The following is a 15,831-nucleotide window of genomic DNA, read 5'->3' on the forward strand; positions in this document are numbered from 1 at the left end:
AAAGGGGGCGTCCGCTTCGAGGTGGAGGGAACGAACGGCGGTGAGGTAGGATTTAATCGTCTTTGGCTGAAGACGACGTGTCCCAAGGTGGGCGATCCATTCCATGATACTGCGTTGGGTGGCTGGGATGCAGGAGCCGTCGCTGTTGACAAGGGCAGGGCGAGCTCGGACGAATTCGAGGAATGATTTCTAACCAACGCCGTAAGTGGACCTGGTGCTGGACGCGAGACCGTACCAGAGATAGAACGCAACGATTCTTGAGTGCTGAGGGTTCGTTTGATACCAAGAGTCTGGGGGTTGACTGAGAATGGCTGCTTGTCAAGATTGGGAGCAAGAGAGAATAGTCGAGTATATTGGAACCGAGAGGCAGCGTCAGCGAGTGCATTATCAGCGGAAGAAAGCCAAGAAGAAGAGAAAGAGAATTCCAAAGTAGCGGCAAGCATGAGTATGAGCTGCAGCAGCTTGACAAGATGGGGGGAGCGATTAGTATGGTCGGATAGCGCAGCAACGACGGCCTGGTTATCGACGTGGAAATGGACATGGGAATGGCGCCAGAGGTGGCCCCAGCGTAGTATAGCTTGGAGGACAGCGTATAGTTCCTTGAATTGGATGTCGCGTTTCGAGCCCCTGAAGCGGCGAGGGACTCTGGTGCTGAACCAGTGATTGTTGTAGATGCCCCCTAGCCCCTTGGTACCGCTAGCGTCTGTGAATAGGTGATGCTGAGACGATGGGGGATCAATGAGGGTAACGCCGTTCCAGGATGATGCGTAAGTAGACCACCAGCGTAAGTCGCTCCGAGCGTATCGTGGAACGTGGCGGCGTGAGTGAGGGGTGGAGAACGTCGTTGAGAATTGTATGAGACGACGGAGGAAGGCACGCGAGTAGGGGATTACTTGGGACGTGAAGTGGAGGAATCCAGTTAGCTCCTGGAGCTCGTGAAGGTTGCAGCTTGCCTTGATGGACCAGAGGGAGAGTAGTTCCTTCAGATAGGTTAATTTATCTTCTGGTAGGCGTGCTTCCATGGTGTCGGTGTCCAGCTCGATCCTGAGGAACTCCAGACGAGTGGTAGGCCACACTGTCTTCTCTGGTTGGAATGTGAGCCCCAACGAGTTGCCCAGAGCTTGCATCCAAGAGACGGCGTCGTTTGTGAGTGAAAGCGGGGTGTCAGGGGAGAAGATAGGGAGGAAGTCGTCGAGGTAGTGCTTTAGCTCAGCGGGGATGTGGCGTTGGATTATCCAGTGTAGTGCTTCAGCGAAAAGATTGAATATGTATGGCGCAGACTTGAGCCCGAATATCAGGACCATGTATTCGTAGAATGCGTTGTCCCAGAAGCAGCCAATTAGATGATAATCCGAGGCGCGAAGTGGGATATGACGGAAGGCGTCCTTGAGGTCGAGTTTGGCTAGTAGTGAGCCACGCCCGAGACGACGAATCGTGTGGATTGCTTGGAATACGGCTTCATAGACGATGTGTCCTTCGCTATCCGGGATACCGTCGTTGACAGAATTGCCAGGAGGCCAGGATAGGTGGTTTATCACCCGGAATTTATTAGGGAATCGTTTCCGCGTAACGGTTCCGAGAGGAGACGCGCGAAATGCGGGGTGGGGAGGTGAGACGAGGGGACCATGTATCCTGGCATTGGCACGAAGTACGTTCATGTCGTTGTTGATGATGTCGGGATGGTCTATGGCCGTTTTGAGGTTGCGACACGCCTGAGGTTTGTCTTCACCAGCAAATCCGATAGCAGCACCATATTGTATTATGTGTAAAAGAGCCTGTACATATTCGGAATCGGGGTAGTCCGCTAAGTAATGAGCCCACTGTGAATAGACTAGTGTCGATTTAACGGGTATGTCATCAGAAGTACGGAGCGACGTGCGATTACAGCGAGGGTCTGTGTTAGGGCGAGTAGGAGGTATAGGACCAGGGGGAAATAGGGACAGGGGTGTCGTGATTAGGGGAGGTGCGATTATAGATGTAGGCAGTGGTGGAGGAAGAGATGGGACGGGAACAAGCTGCTCATCCTGTAGGCAAGGACGAGGGGGGGATTCGGGGTTTGTGTCCCTCGTCCTGCCAGGCTTTCAAGCGACGGGAGGGGCCTGAGTGCAAGTGACCTTGCCGTGCGCCGTGGAGCCGCAGGTTGAGCATTTGTGGATACGTCCTGATTTGCATGGTGTGGTGGGACACTTGCCATCGTTGAATCGATTGCAGGTTTGGGTGGAGACGTCGCGGGGAGGTGTTGCAGGTGATGAGGCTTTGGATCTAGATGCGGAGGTGGGCTTTACTTCTTGGAACATGTTTGATCGGTGAAGCGGGCCGACAAGAGCGCGATCTTCGTCACCCCATAAGGAGTAGTCGCCCCTGAGCATTTCCCTAATGCGGCGGGAGTGGTGCGCAATGTGATAGGTGAGGATGGCGGGATAGGCGAAGTAGCGCGAGTACTCATGCAGGAGGTTGGAGTAGCTCTGGGTGAAGACGGCGACGTCCGTGACGGCCTGTATGCTCCCTGTGGTCCCTACGTATCTGTAAAGGATTTGGAAGTAGACTCCCAGGGCGCGCATGAAGGATGAGAAGTCCGGAAGGTCTTTGATGGGAGCCGTCTCTGTGGCGCGTAATGCGCCGTCCTCAAGAGCGTAGGTCGTTGTGGTGGCCTTCGAGTTGACGCTGGGGATGAGCTTGCCAAGCTGCTGCGGCTTGAACTCATGCTTGCCAATTGAGACCACGATTGCGGCCTCGACGTCGGGAAAGAAGTCAGGAATGGACAACATACCGATAGACAAGTTAGCTGTTGGAGGGGGAATGTAGGGGACAAAGGGGGGGACCCCTTGAACGAGTGGCGCGGCCGGGGCAGCCTGCGCGGCTGGGATAGCTGGTGCAACAGGAGGAACAGGGGGAGGAGGGGGGGGAGGATTACTTGCTGCGTTGCGAAGTAGTTCTAGGATCTCGTTAACGTTTGTTTCTAACCCGACGACGCGTGCCTCGAGGGGGTTAGCGTCCTGGTTGCTTCCTTCTCCGGCCATATCTGGTTCCGGGGACAAAGGCCGAGTGGGCAGGATGGTTGGGGAGTCTGGTGGTGAAGAAAGCGGAGTGGCTGAGGCAGCTGGTGGAGTGGCTCTGGAAGACGACGAGAGGAAGCGGCCGGTTGCGTCGCGCGGGCGAGCAGAGGCGCGGGCTTTCCGTGGAGGCGTCCTGAAAAAGAAGTGAACAACTCGATGTACTATCGAGCGTGAACGTAAGAAGATGAGAAGCTAAAGCGGGAGATCGTGCTATATATACGTGCGCGCAAAGACAAAGGCGCAGATACTCAAAGGGAGAGATAGGGGAACAGGGGTCTCACGTGCACTCATAGATAGACCGTGGATAAATTTCATCTATCCTCACAGTTGTGGCATTCGAACAAGCGCCACGTGCACGCGATCGAACTCCGCTCCGTTCCGTCAGCGGACTTCGGACTTCAACCTCACCATCAACCTCTCAAATGCATACCACAACGACGAGCACGATGTGGGCAGCAACGGCGGCGAGGAGATTCTATGGCCTGCGCCTTCGTTCTCCCTTTTCCTCCGTATCGACGTTACATGGCAGGCTCTAGCGCACAACGCGGAGCATTGCGCAACCATTCAATTTGTTCTCAAGACAGGCAGACAGCCATTCATCCAGCGAAGTAGATGAGGGGACGCAGTTTCTGAAGATAAGTGCCCAGTAAGTCAGTCCCCATGCTGCAGGCAGTGTTGTCGCTTCACGTCAAAGCAGATACGCGCAATGGCTGCAGGCTTGCGAACATCGAACATCAGTCTGGGCGCCGCCTACGCTAGATCCAACGGACGAATACACGTTTTCGATTCCGACTCGTACGCGGGAAGGACGAGAAATCGAGCTCGGGAGTGGGATGGGGGTGCTCAGCCCTGCGCTTCGTGGGCTAGCCAGTACCCTCAAGGCACCACTACCGAGTTCCATCGGCGGTCGTTGGATGCCCAAGTTCCCCATCCTCGCTTAATCCAGCCACGACTCTCGAGGATTCCCTTACGCTGATTCGTATTGAGGTACGTGTGCTGCGTAATACACTCCTATGCTGCCATAATGTACTCACCCAGGTTGACTCATCCAGAGCTCTCGTACGCACCATTGCCTGGACACTCGCCGTCTATGTTTGCCGCAATACGTGCCCACTTTGCGCCTTCGCCCACGGTGGTGACTCGAAGAGTAAAATCAAAGCGCGCATACATGGACGCCAGACGAGACAGACGGCACCATCACAGGTATGTATCATGAAATCGACACATATATATGCTCACATGGGGGACTCAGATGAACGAAGCGACATGGCTGGCTGGGAGGTGGACTGCGGAAAAGGCGACATATTTGTCGCTAGTCATCACGTACAGGAGGCGTGCCCTAGACAGCGTGGACAAATGTAGCCCCCAGGGAGAAGCCATCAACGGGAGATTGCATTGACGGGCAGTTGAGGGACAAAGGATAGGTGGCATGGACAGCTGAACGGATGGATGGTAAGGAGGCACGAACGGGAACCGTTCATGCGTCATGTGTTACCAGTGGGTAGGGAACTGACGAACGGTTCCCGTCTGCCAGATCTTCGAAGAATGTTCGCCGATGGATCCCATCTGCGAGTGATCTTGAGGGCCAAAAATGTTCGCCGATGTGATCCATCGGCAAAATTATGAATGAGTAGTCGACCGTTCTCCGATGGATCCCATCAGTGAAATTAATCGCAGGCATGCGTATGCTCGCCGACGGGATCCATCGGCGAAATTACAGCGTGTTCGAGGTTTCTTGGGAATCAATCGAAATGTAACAAATTTTGAACATCTCAGATAATTGACCAGTTCGGAAAATTCCCTAAAGTAGATGTGTGATGAGTGACATAACAAACACGATTTCACCAGCGCTTATTGACGGTTGAGATGGGTCGCAATTCATATTTATTGATGAAACAAGCAAGAACGAACGGACCTGGGCTCGAAAGTCTGGCTGGGCTCCGGTTGGGCAGCGCGCTGAGCTCCATGATGTGTTTGTTCGTGGAGACCGATACTCTCTTGTTGCTGCCATATCCACAAACGGGTATATCGCTGCCCATGCGGTCCCTGGTTCATTGGACTCAATGCAATTCTACGAGTTCATCCAGGAGCAAGTGGTGAGTCTTACTATTTACTACATGATGAAAGCCTCCAACGTGAATATGAACAGCTTCCGTCCATGAATCCCTTTCCAAATGTCAACTCTGTCCTTGTTATGGATAACTGCCGCATCCACCACAACAAAGCACTTGCTGATCTTGTTGCCGCAGCCGGTACGGGAATACTATAGATCCTGAATTATGCTTATGTGGTTACAGGGTGCATAATCCTATATCTACCGCCATATAGTCCTGATCTGAATCCGATCGAAGAGTCATTCAGCACTTGTGCGTGTATTTATTTACGTTGCTATCTGTATGCTCATCTGGAGATGAAGTGAAAGCATATCTCCACCACCACACTCACATCCTTCGTGTATCGGATGATCCTATCACGTCGTTATTGGAAGCTTGTGCTTGTATCACTCCTGAAATGTGCATCAATTGGTTTCGTCATGCGGGGTATATTTTCTAGAGTACAGCATGATTCTACGTAGACAGTCTGTCTCAACCAGTCTGTACAGCATAACAAAGAGAGAGAGAAGAATTGAAATTTCTGTGCTACTTATCCCATTTGCCGTTCATTGCATCTTCAAGGAACTGAGTATGATGGTCCAGAATGAGACGCTGTTGAAGTATACCAAGCCCTGTACTTTGCCATTCAGTCGGAGATAATTGCTCAATATGCCGAAGTCCAGGGACGTAATCAAGAGAGGCGAGGGCATGCTTTTGAGTATCTGGTATGTCATATCGTGCGCAGAAATCATCCAGGGAGATCTTGAGTCCAAGCGCCTTTTTACCTGGAGAGGAGTCCATTGAGCAATGTTGTTTCATTGGAATCGGAGCAAGAACGTTCAGTGGGAAACTCGAGTGAAGTTCCGGCTGATATCCATACAGATTGAATGGAGGATAGAATGGTGGCATCAGGGGCATCGGGGGCACTGGTGGCATTGGTCCAGAATGATACTGCCATGGAAGCGGGTATGAGTACATTTGTGATGGAGGCAACATGGGCATAGTTGGTGGTGGCAGCAAGGGCGGTAGTTGAACCTGCGTCTCAGCAGGTGTCAGTGCGGCAGGGGTAGCAGCAGCAGATCCAGGAGTAGTGAGCAAGGTTTGCTTTCGAGGCTTGATGCACTTGTCGGCTGCAAAGAAAACAGAGTTCGGTGGCTGAGTCAACGTGACGCCAGGATCGTTTCCAATTTCCTGAGAACAGTTAGCCATAAAGTTTAGTGGTAGTGAGAGCGAGGCCATGCACGCACCAGCGTATCCGCCCATACCTGAAGGCAAAGGTCGCTGAGGTTCCAGTATAAGTCACTGCCAGCGACATTCTTCGTGTAAATTCTTGCGTTGGGAAACAGAGGGAAGTTATCCTGTGGGTACATCTCTAACAATTACTGCATATATGCCCCAGATTTCTTCTGAATCGCCGCCTGTGATGGGATGAGTAATAGCTAGCAAGACAGCACAGACAGCATACAATCATTCCCTTTGCACTCGTGTCCTGCTCGGGCTCACTTGCCACATCTCCACCATGATAATCAAATGGTTCTTGACCCTCGGATTTGTGATTGGCTGACCATCCCTATAAGGACAAGGTATAAATGCACTCAAACTGGGGTTGGTAGCCAGACTACTCACGAAATCATCCCTTAGAGGAGTAGGAAGGCTAACGCACACCACGAAGTCTTTCTTTCGAGCACGAAGTGATATTCGCTGTCACACTCTCCTAAGATAGGGGAGTGTCCGGGGAGCACTGGGTCTTGCTAGTAGATCAAGTGAGAGCCCGGTTGTTCGAACACCTAGTATCTCTGATAGGGGCGTATAATTTGTCTTGCCAAGGTATGCCGATAGTGAAACAAGACTACAGGGGTGGTACAGGGATAGTACAGGGGTCTGTGTGAGGAGGTCCAATGACTGCTTCTTTCAGATAGGGGACGTGAGCATGAGTGGTCACGAGCACGAGCGGAGACAGTAACGTGGAAGAGGAAAAATAAACAAAGGTGCAGATACGCAGTAGAACAGGAAGGGGTTAGTATAAAAGGAATAGAGAGTGAAAGAAAGGAACAAAAGGGGTACCGGGTAAAGAATTTGAAAGATAGGGGGATGATAAAAGATTAGAGAACGAAAAACTACTGTGACAAACTTCTTCAAGTATGCAGTACTTGAAGTTGAACCAAGTGGACGACTAGAAGACCAGAATTCGACTGGTATGACTGGATAACTGACTGATTGATGATCTTGCGGACTGAGAGTAAGATCGACTTTGACTTGACTGGATGACTAAAAAACTTGACTAATACGACTGGCTGACTGAGACTTGACTAATACGACTGAATGACTGAGACTTGACTAAGACGACGGAATGACTAAGATCTGAGGACTGATACGACTAGAGGACTGACTGAGTGAACCTTTCACTGGGGGGGAAAAGATTTATTTTCAACTTCGCTACACTATTGGATTTTTATATGTAAAATATCTAGGCTGTGCACGGAAAGTAGAAAGAACGGTTGTTAGGCCGTCACAAGAATCAGAAAGTCCAGTAGAAAGAATAGTCACATAATTCTGCACGGAAGATAGAAGGAAATGCAGAAGAAAGGAAAGGAAATGCGCAGCTGCATTCCGTATGTTCCGATGGATACATAAGGCTGTGCAAGGCTGTGCAAGGCTGTGCAAGGCTGTGCAAGGCTATGCTGGGCTGTGCTGGGCTGTGCAATTTGCACAGCCAAGGTCCAAATAGAACAGCCCAGCTGTGCGAATGAAAGGAATGAAGGAATATGGATTATTCTGATGAAAAGGGAGTTCTTAATGGAATATCTGATGGGCAAAGAAATGGTCGGGGGGAGAAATAGAATTCCAATGGAAATGGGAAGAGAATAGTGGCACCCCTAAAGACTTAAGAGGGGCGGAGAGGCGAACAGGGGTAAGATCCCATGTGGTATATTATAGATAGGGGTGAGGGGTAGGATAGGGGATGCTTCCCTAGAGCCAGATAGTTCGGGGAGGATAGGGGAGGTATTGCAGAGGGAGAGAATAGGGAGCTTGGGTATTTGATTGAGCATAACCCTAGATTTCCGACATGATTACCATGTTACAAACATGGTTCATGACATCGCATGGCTTCATAGCCTGCCTCGTTGGATAATGGCTTGTCGGAACTGGATTTTGGTGTTTCGTAACGCCATTTGAGTTCCTGCATGGGCAGTTTGCTCACCCAACAGCGTGCGGTGGTGGTGATGTGATCCTGAAACTCATGAAAGTTTTCACTCAGGGGGTTTGTCGTGATGAATGGACCAAGTTGCATGATACGGCTGCTATTGCTCTTGCGTGCACCCCCCGGCCTTTTGTCACGGTGTTCACTGCTGTTTGAATGTTGACATAGAACGTCACCTTCTGGTCAGAGGCCCTCTTGACACGCTTTCGCGGTGGGGATACATCCTTCTCGTGCCTGTCCTCCTCAGTCTCCTCCTCATTCTCTTCATCTGCTGTTTCCTCATTCATCAGTGACACCGCAGTGGAGTCTCGAGCCTTTTCCGCCTCCAAGCGAGCTATACGTTCGGCTACCTCCTTGCGAGCATGTTTGCGAATAGAGGCATCAGATTCTTTCCGTTGTCACTGGTAATTTGGGTGAGAAGCACGTCGGCGAGGCTTCGGAGTTGGGGGACTTTTGTGAACACTATCCCTGGTGTTGTTCGAGGCTGCAGCAGGTGGATTGGACCCTCTGTTACGCCATCTTGCCATGTCTATCAAGCATTCCTCAATAAGCAAAGTTGAACATCACTTGGGAAATAAAGACATACGAGGAGCTGCCCTAGCCTTATAGTCCTTTAAACTCTCCTCCTCTGCGTCGGACCCTTCATAGAAATCCCTGTTGTTGTCGTTCAAGTCTGTATCGTCACACAGTTCCATAGTGTCTGGTGATTGAGTGCGGGATGGGACAAGGGTCTGCTGATCACTTTCCCTGTTGGCCGAGTTCTTGGGAAGGTTCACCAAGAACCTGTCGAAGTCCATGTCCTAGTGCAGGGAACGTTGAACGTTGATGTATGGTCGTTGGTGCAAGGCAAGAGCTCAACGGTCAATAAGCGCTGGTGAAATTGTGTTTGTTATGTCACTCGTCACACATCTACTTTAGGGAATTTTCCAAACTGGTCAATTATCTGAGATGTTCAAAATTTGTTACATTTCGATCGATTCCCAAGAAACCTCGAACATGCTGTAAGCGCAGGCATGTGCACATTCGCAGACGGGATCCCATCGCTAACGTTCGCCGATGGATCCCATCTGCGAATGATGTCGAGGGAAGTATAGAGTTTGCCGATGGGATCCATCGGCAAAACCATGGACATGTAGGTGTACGCTTGCTGATGGATTCTGTCTGTGATAGCCTCAAGTGGCTGGAAAGAATGTGAATGACCTGTTTAGGTTTCATATATGGGCAATGGTGGTTTCAATGCATGCAATATTAGTGTAGTATAAGTAAAATAAGGTAATACAATGTCTTTAAAATGTTTTTTTGAGTTCAGGTTGCTGTTTTGACACTTCGTGTTGACCCGGCGACCTGAGAAACAGTTGGGATTTTCCCATTATTGGGTCTGCCCCCGCTATCAAAGCTCAGCCAATGAGGCTTTGATAGATAGGCAGTGGCTGACGTCTGTTTTCCAGCCTTTCCCCCTTGTCGTCGTCGAGAACATGCTCAGTCCCCGACACCTCTCTTGATGGTGCTCTAGCAGCACCATCGTCCTCTGTTGGTGGTTCATGCCGTGCAAGACAGCATGTGTAGCGGGCAAAGGCGGTGGAAAGGGCGAGTTGTGGTCAATCGGGAGCATGGGGAATCAGAGGACAGAGTGGGCGCTGTGGGACAAGATACGATGGTAAGTGACTTGCCCTCTGTACGTGATGGGTACTTACCTTCTCCTGCACCTTCTGGTCTGGTCATCGTCGACACCAATGCCTTGTTGGCTCTTCCGCCACTATCCTTTGTCTACCCATTCCCTTTGTCTCTTTCCCCATTATCCCGTATCATGCTGCCCTGCTAGTGGCATTGCAGCCTTGCAATCAGCCCTCCCGCCAGCACATTCGATTCCCTCGCCGTTGTTGTACGCCGTGTTGGCCATGTAATGCCCGCGGCAGAGGTTAGCAGGCTCCTGGTGGGTGGAGGGTGAGAGGGTGAGAGAGTGTCAATGTCGTTGTGACAGTGCTGTGGTAAGATATGCCCGGGTGAGTGGTAGAGCTGTCGTCCCGGCTGTGGCTCGTACACCATCATTTGGATTCGCAGTTGCATGTCCAGGTCCGAGGTCAGTGGTCCCTGCGTGCTCAGCATTGTGGCTAGGAGCATATGAGGCAGGGTGTTTTGTTGTCAGGGGCAGAGAGGTGAGTGGGAGGTGCAAGGCCAAATTGGGGAGGCGGGACACGATCTATGGGGTATGGTAGGCGGGCAGCTGTTGAATCACTGATAGAGTACGCACCGTGTGAGTCAATATACCAATTATGTTCGTGCCAGGCGCACGGCCATGTGGGAGTGTTGCGTCCGTAGATTGTACAATCATGAGAGAGGGAGAATGGGTTTGGTCCTGGATGAGATTGGTGTGATTTGGTGTGATTTGAGGTGCGTCTGCAGTAGATAGGTATATAAAAAATTTGAGCACCTGACGGTTTACCACATTTATACATGAAGCTCATATGAGCTTTATATGAAGTCATATGCTTTATATGGACTTTATATAAGCTTCATATAGAGAAAATGTAAGTATATGTTTCATAGGAATGGCAGGAAAATCTTTACATTTATTCTACTTGCTTTACATTTCCTTTACATTTCCTCTACATTTCTTTTACATTATCTATATATAGTATGTGAGCTTTATATAAGATTTATGTAAATATTTATATGCAATGCACATGAAGTTCACATGAAGTAGATTTGATGGAGACATAATTATGAAAGATACATATGCTTCATATGAATTTACATGGATTTATATGAATTTGTATGAATTTGTATAAATTTACATGGATTTATATGGATTTATATGGATTTATATGGATTTTCTGCAATTTATTGGAGGTTTTCTGAGGCAATTTCCGCTTTGGGACGTCCAAAAATGAGTTAGCAAGGGTTATCCGATGATAACTCATTTTTTCCCGGACGGGCGCTTATTGGGCGCTTTACCACGAATATTAATATTCTTTTTATTTTATTTAGGCGCGCGCCTATCCGGCAATCGCCGTGATGCCACACGCATGTGACAGTGGCGTGCCACGCTGGCACTGCCACCTTCTTTCTTCTCAACCACCACCATCCCCTCACTTTTCACCCAACCCACACACACGGAATGCCCCCAAGAGCACCACGAAGCATCCAGAAGGCGTCCATGCGTGGCGCAGGGAACGAGGAGGAGGGCCAGGGAATGTAAGTCACCCTGCCCCTTCCTTTTGTCAAAACTGACAGCCCCCACCCCTTCCCACCACCCCCACTTCCCTCTCCCTCCATTTCCCAATGGCAACCATGCCCCCGCGCCCTCGTCGTCGCTCCCCTGCCCTTGTTTTCGCCCTCGTCGTCGCCCCTGCGCTCCCGCGCCCTTGTTTTCGCCTCTGCGCTCTCATTTTCGCTCCTGCACCCTCATCTTCGCCCTCGTCGTCGCCCCTGTGCTCCCGCGCCCTTGTTTTCGCCCCTGCACCCTCATCGTCGCTCCCGCACCCTCATCTTCGCCCCCTGTGCCCTTGTTTTCTCCCCTGCACCCTCATCTTCGCCCTCGTCGTCGCCCCTGCACTCCCGCGCCCTTGTCTTCGCCCCCCGCACTCTCGTTGTCACCCACCACCCACCCCCGCACCTTTGTCATCGCCTACCACACGCCCACCACATCCCCATCACACACCCCTGCACTTGTGTTGTCACCTACCATGCCACCGCACCTGCATCTCACCTGTTGTTGCTCAACAGTGCCATCAAGCCCAGGTCCACCAGATCAGCCACTGCTGCTGCCAAGGCAGTACAAGAGGCTTCTCAAGAGACAGAGTAAGTACATCACTCTTTTATCAGTAGCATAGATGTAGAGTAGTAGTATTATTAAAATAAATAAATTTCTTTTCAATTCACAAAAAGAAATCTGAACAATGTTTGATAGAGATGAAGATGAAGAAGAGCAGCCAGTCAAGAAGTCCCGTGTGTCTGCTGCAAAGAAGACCATGAAAACCAAGAAAGACAAGAAGTATGTATCACTTACTTGCTTGCTTGTACCAGTTGCTGACTTCCGATATTTATAGGACCTCTGCCGACCGTGATGCAGAGGACAAGGCTGTGAAAGCAGTTGCTAAGAAGAACATGACACTGTACGTATTGATATACTCATCATGATGCCTGCACCGTACTAATTAACTATAGTACGTCTAGAATCCTCCAGCAAAGTGGGGCTGGTGTAGCTCCACCGCCTCGCTCCACCGGCACAGGGATTCAGATCCCTTCCACTACCCCGCGCATTGTCTCTGACCGTGCACGTCGTCCTGATCCCAACTCAGGTGACGATGAAGACCCACAGGTCAACGCCGGTTCCAAAGACGACTCGAACTCTGGTGATGAAGAAGAACTTGCTGTGGTCAAGGATAAGGGTAAGGGTAGAGCTAGAGACTTGCACAACCTCGGTGCAGAGTCAGACAAGGACTCAGAGGCTGATGCGGATGTGGAGGATAAAGAGAATGACGATGAAGATGTTGATGAAGAGGCCACTGGAGCTGCTGAGGGTGAAGTTGCTGGTGTGGGTGATGGAAGTGGTGACAACGAGGGTGATGCAACAATCATGGATGTTGATATCAATATCACTCCTCACAAGCCTGCTAAACGCGATGCTAGCCAGTCCCCACTCACTGACAAGCACACTGGTAAGGCTCAGCGCCGTAATGTCTCTCACTCCAGTGCTGCTTCCAGTGCTGCTTCTCTGCCGGCGCCTTCTCGCTCTCCCTCTCCATCCGACAACTTGCAGGAATTGCAGGGCGCTTCACGAACCACTGGTGGCTTCACACGTGGTAATGCCTTTGGCACCGCACCCAACATGGCTGATTTTGGTGAGTTTCTCAACTTGACTTCATCTGCTTTGCGCTTACCTTCAATCTAGTTCCTGTTGGTGATGTCCCGCCCATCGAGACTCATGGTAAGGGCAAGGTAGTCATGCACACCACCTTGGGGATGACCGACAAGCCCCACTCTGTAACCATGGCCCGCTTTCCTACGCTGGCACCAATCCTCAAGATTCTGACCAGGAAATTTCCGACTGTGACAGGTTAGTCATTCAACTCCCTTCTCATCTAATATGCTTGCTGATCTGAATATGTAGAGTCTGCTATTTCAGTCTTGGATGTTGATGGGGAATGGGAGGTCGCTGGTCCTTTTGCCCTTGCGCTAGAGGATGACATGGATGTGACTTGGAATAATGACTTCAAGTTGTTCATGCTTTTGGTAAGCTTGTCTTCATCTGCGTCTGAGCACTTCTAACTTCACAAAATCAGGAGCCCCTCCCTGCAGCATCTACTTTGGCCTTTCCCGCCTTTCCTCCTTCTCTCATATCAACTCACTCTGGCAGCTCAGTTGCCCACTCTGGTGGCTCTATTGCGCCCTCATCTATTGCGCCCTCAGCATCCATCTCATCTGTTGGTGTTGCTACTGCAGGTGCACTTCCGCCAGCTCCAGACCACATCCGTGCAGCTTATTCCACCAAGCAGCACCTGATCCCGTACGCCGTTCTTCTTGAGGTCCCAGTCTCCTTGGTTCCTAACACCAAGCCCAATGATGGGGACATCATATTGGCGTATGAGCACTGGAAAGCTGCCAGTACTGCTCGAGAACGACTCAAGGCCAAATATGACGCTCACGATCCCAAATCCCCTCCTCTTCCTCCCTTTCCAAATGTCGAAAACACTCGCGCCATCTACATGAATCCCAGCAGCTTCAGCAACTACAATCCCCTCTTTCTGGCTGCCATTCAGCATCCAGATATTCTCACATATCTGGAGGGTTATGCTGGAGTGGGCTCGGCCATCTACAAGAAATTGTGGGGTGCAGTCAAGCCTGGCAAGGCTACCTTGGGCCAACTGGTGGAACGGATCAACACTGAGCAGAAGAAGGAGGAGAAGAGGTCTGCAAAGAAGAAGGCTGGGCCATCCAAATCGAAGTAAGTCATCAGCTTCATACAACCTAGAATTTCTCCCTATGCATATATCTTTGTACTACTATATTTATTGAAAATTGCATATATTTTGCACCATTTCTTGCTTGAGTCTCCATCATATTCTGTCTGAACACATGCTCATTTGCCTAGTTTCTGTTTACAGACCTACATGATGCTGCTAGTGGTGTGGTTCTTGCTTGGACTTGTTCCATGTGTTGCTGCAGCACCTAAACAAGATCCTTTCCCAAACATGCTCTTCACCGAGTTTGCTCAAAGCATTCAGGACAACTTTGGTCCCAAGATCAAGCTGTCTACTGTCTTGATGCTTCTGATGACTCTTGTCAGTAATACAGATCTCCTCAACCTTCATGGACAACAGCAGGCTTCTCAGCAACAGGAGTCTACTAGCTGGATGGCTGCCCTGGTCCGTGCTGTCAAAGCAAAGCTCTCTGACAGTGGCTTTGTCTCCCTGTTCACCACTGACGACTTACGGACTTCACGATCTGAGCAGCAGCAAATTACGCTTGCAGGCAAGAAACTCAGCCGGTTCAGCCGCTCTCTGTCTCTTGCTTCACACTCCAGTATTGGGAATTTCAAGTCCAAACTTCGCCCCATCTCCACTGCTTCTATTCAACCCATCATTCTTATCACGCCCATCGTCATGGCTTGTCCAACTCTTGACTGTAATGACCATAGCCTTACTCAAGACCTCCGGGAACGTGATATTGCTCATGTCACATTGCTCAAGGGGAGTCAGTGCTTGGAGAAAGTCCCTGTTCTGGCTGGCAGATGCTCTTCCTGCAATTCATTTTACTGGGCAGATCACGAGCGGTTCACCCAGAACAACGGTGATGACTTGTGCTTGTACCTCAACAATGCCAAGTATCTCAAGGTTGGCAAAAGTGTCTGGGTCGACCGCACTGTCTCTGGGGCTATCGTCAATGCCAACTACAGCTTCCATGCTTCCACTGCTGCCATTACCGAGTTTTGGAACTTCTCATTTGTCAAGCCAAGTGGAGGTACCTTCAAACTTGGACGTCGACAAGTCTGGAAGGCCTTTGTGGAGGAGTCTATCCGGCAGATGGCTAAGTTCAACAAGCGCCAGATTGTCTTTGAAGACAATCTCTCCATCAATGCTCTGGTTGCTGCTGCCTACATTGAACTTGGCGACAATGGAGTTATCCGCAGTGCAGAGGGACATTCTTGCGATGAGTGTTGTCATGCATTCAAGGATGTTGCTGATGTCATTCCAAGGCAACCCAATGACCCTGCTGCAGTTGTTGGCCATGATGAAAATCATGCTGTTCCAGACTATGCAGGGGAACCTGTTGATCCAGATGCAATGGAGGTTGACAACCAGCCTGCTGCTGTGGTTCAGCCTACTGGCCCTGTTGCACCTGGCAATCATGGAGAGGTCCGCATGATTGTCATTGATGGAATTGTCATGGGGCCACGGCATTGCGCAATGGAAGGGTGCGAGGCAGGACTTGAGAATGCCCAAACTGTGGTGTTCTGCAAGAGGCATGCAGAGAGGAT

The 15,831-nt window shown here is 50.4% G+C and overlaps 3 protein-coding genes across 3 annotated transcripts; all 3 read right to left on the minus strand.

Annotated features, from left to right (window-relative positions):
• Window positions 1-2,081: 2,081 nt before the first annotated feature.
• Window positions 2,082-3,020, minus strand: PC9H_009024 (uncharacterized protein; the record flags this gene model as incomplete). The annotated part of the gene is made up of 1 exon (XM_036778531.1): window positions 2,082-3,020. One exon carries the CDS (start codon window positions 3,018-3,020, stop codon window positions 2,082-2,084), a length of 939 nt encoding a protein of 312 aa, XP_036629959.1.
• A 2,675-nt stretch (window positions 3,021-5,695) lies between these two features.
• On the minus strand, window positions 5,696-6,519 carry PC9H_009025 (uncharacterized protein; the record flags this gene model as incomplete). The annotated part of the gene is made up of 2 exons (XM_036778532.1): window positions 5,696-6,340; window positions 6,415-6,519. 2 exons carry the CDS (start codon window positions 6,517-6,519, stop codon window positions 5,696-5,698), a joined length of 750 nt encoding a protein of 249 aa, XP_036629960.1.
• Window positions 6,520-8,404: 1,885 nt separating this feature from the next.
• PC9H_009026 (uncharacterized protein) lies at window positions 8,405-9,148 on the minus strand (the record flags this gene model as incomplete). The annotated part of the gene is made up of 3 exons (XM_036778533.1): window positions 8,405-8,697; window positions 8,776-8,880; window positions 8,938-9,148. The coding sequence occupies 3 exons, from the start codon at window positions 9,146-9,148 to the stop codon at window positions 8,405-8,407; spliced, it is 609 nt and encodes a 202-aa protein (XP_036629961.1).
• Between the last annotated feature and the right edge of the window lie 6,683 nt (window positions 9,149-15,831).

The sequence above is a fragment of the Pleurotus ostreatus genome (assembly GCF_014466165.1).
Source record: "Pleurotus ostreatus strain PC9 chromosome Unknown scaffold_6, whole genome shotgun sequence".
Classification (NCBI taxonomy): Eukaryota; Fungi; Basidiomycota; class Agaricomycetes; order Agaricales; family Pleurotaceae; genus Pleurotus; species Pleurotus ostreatus.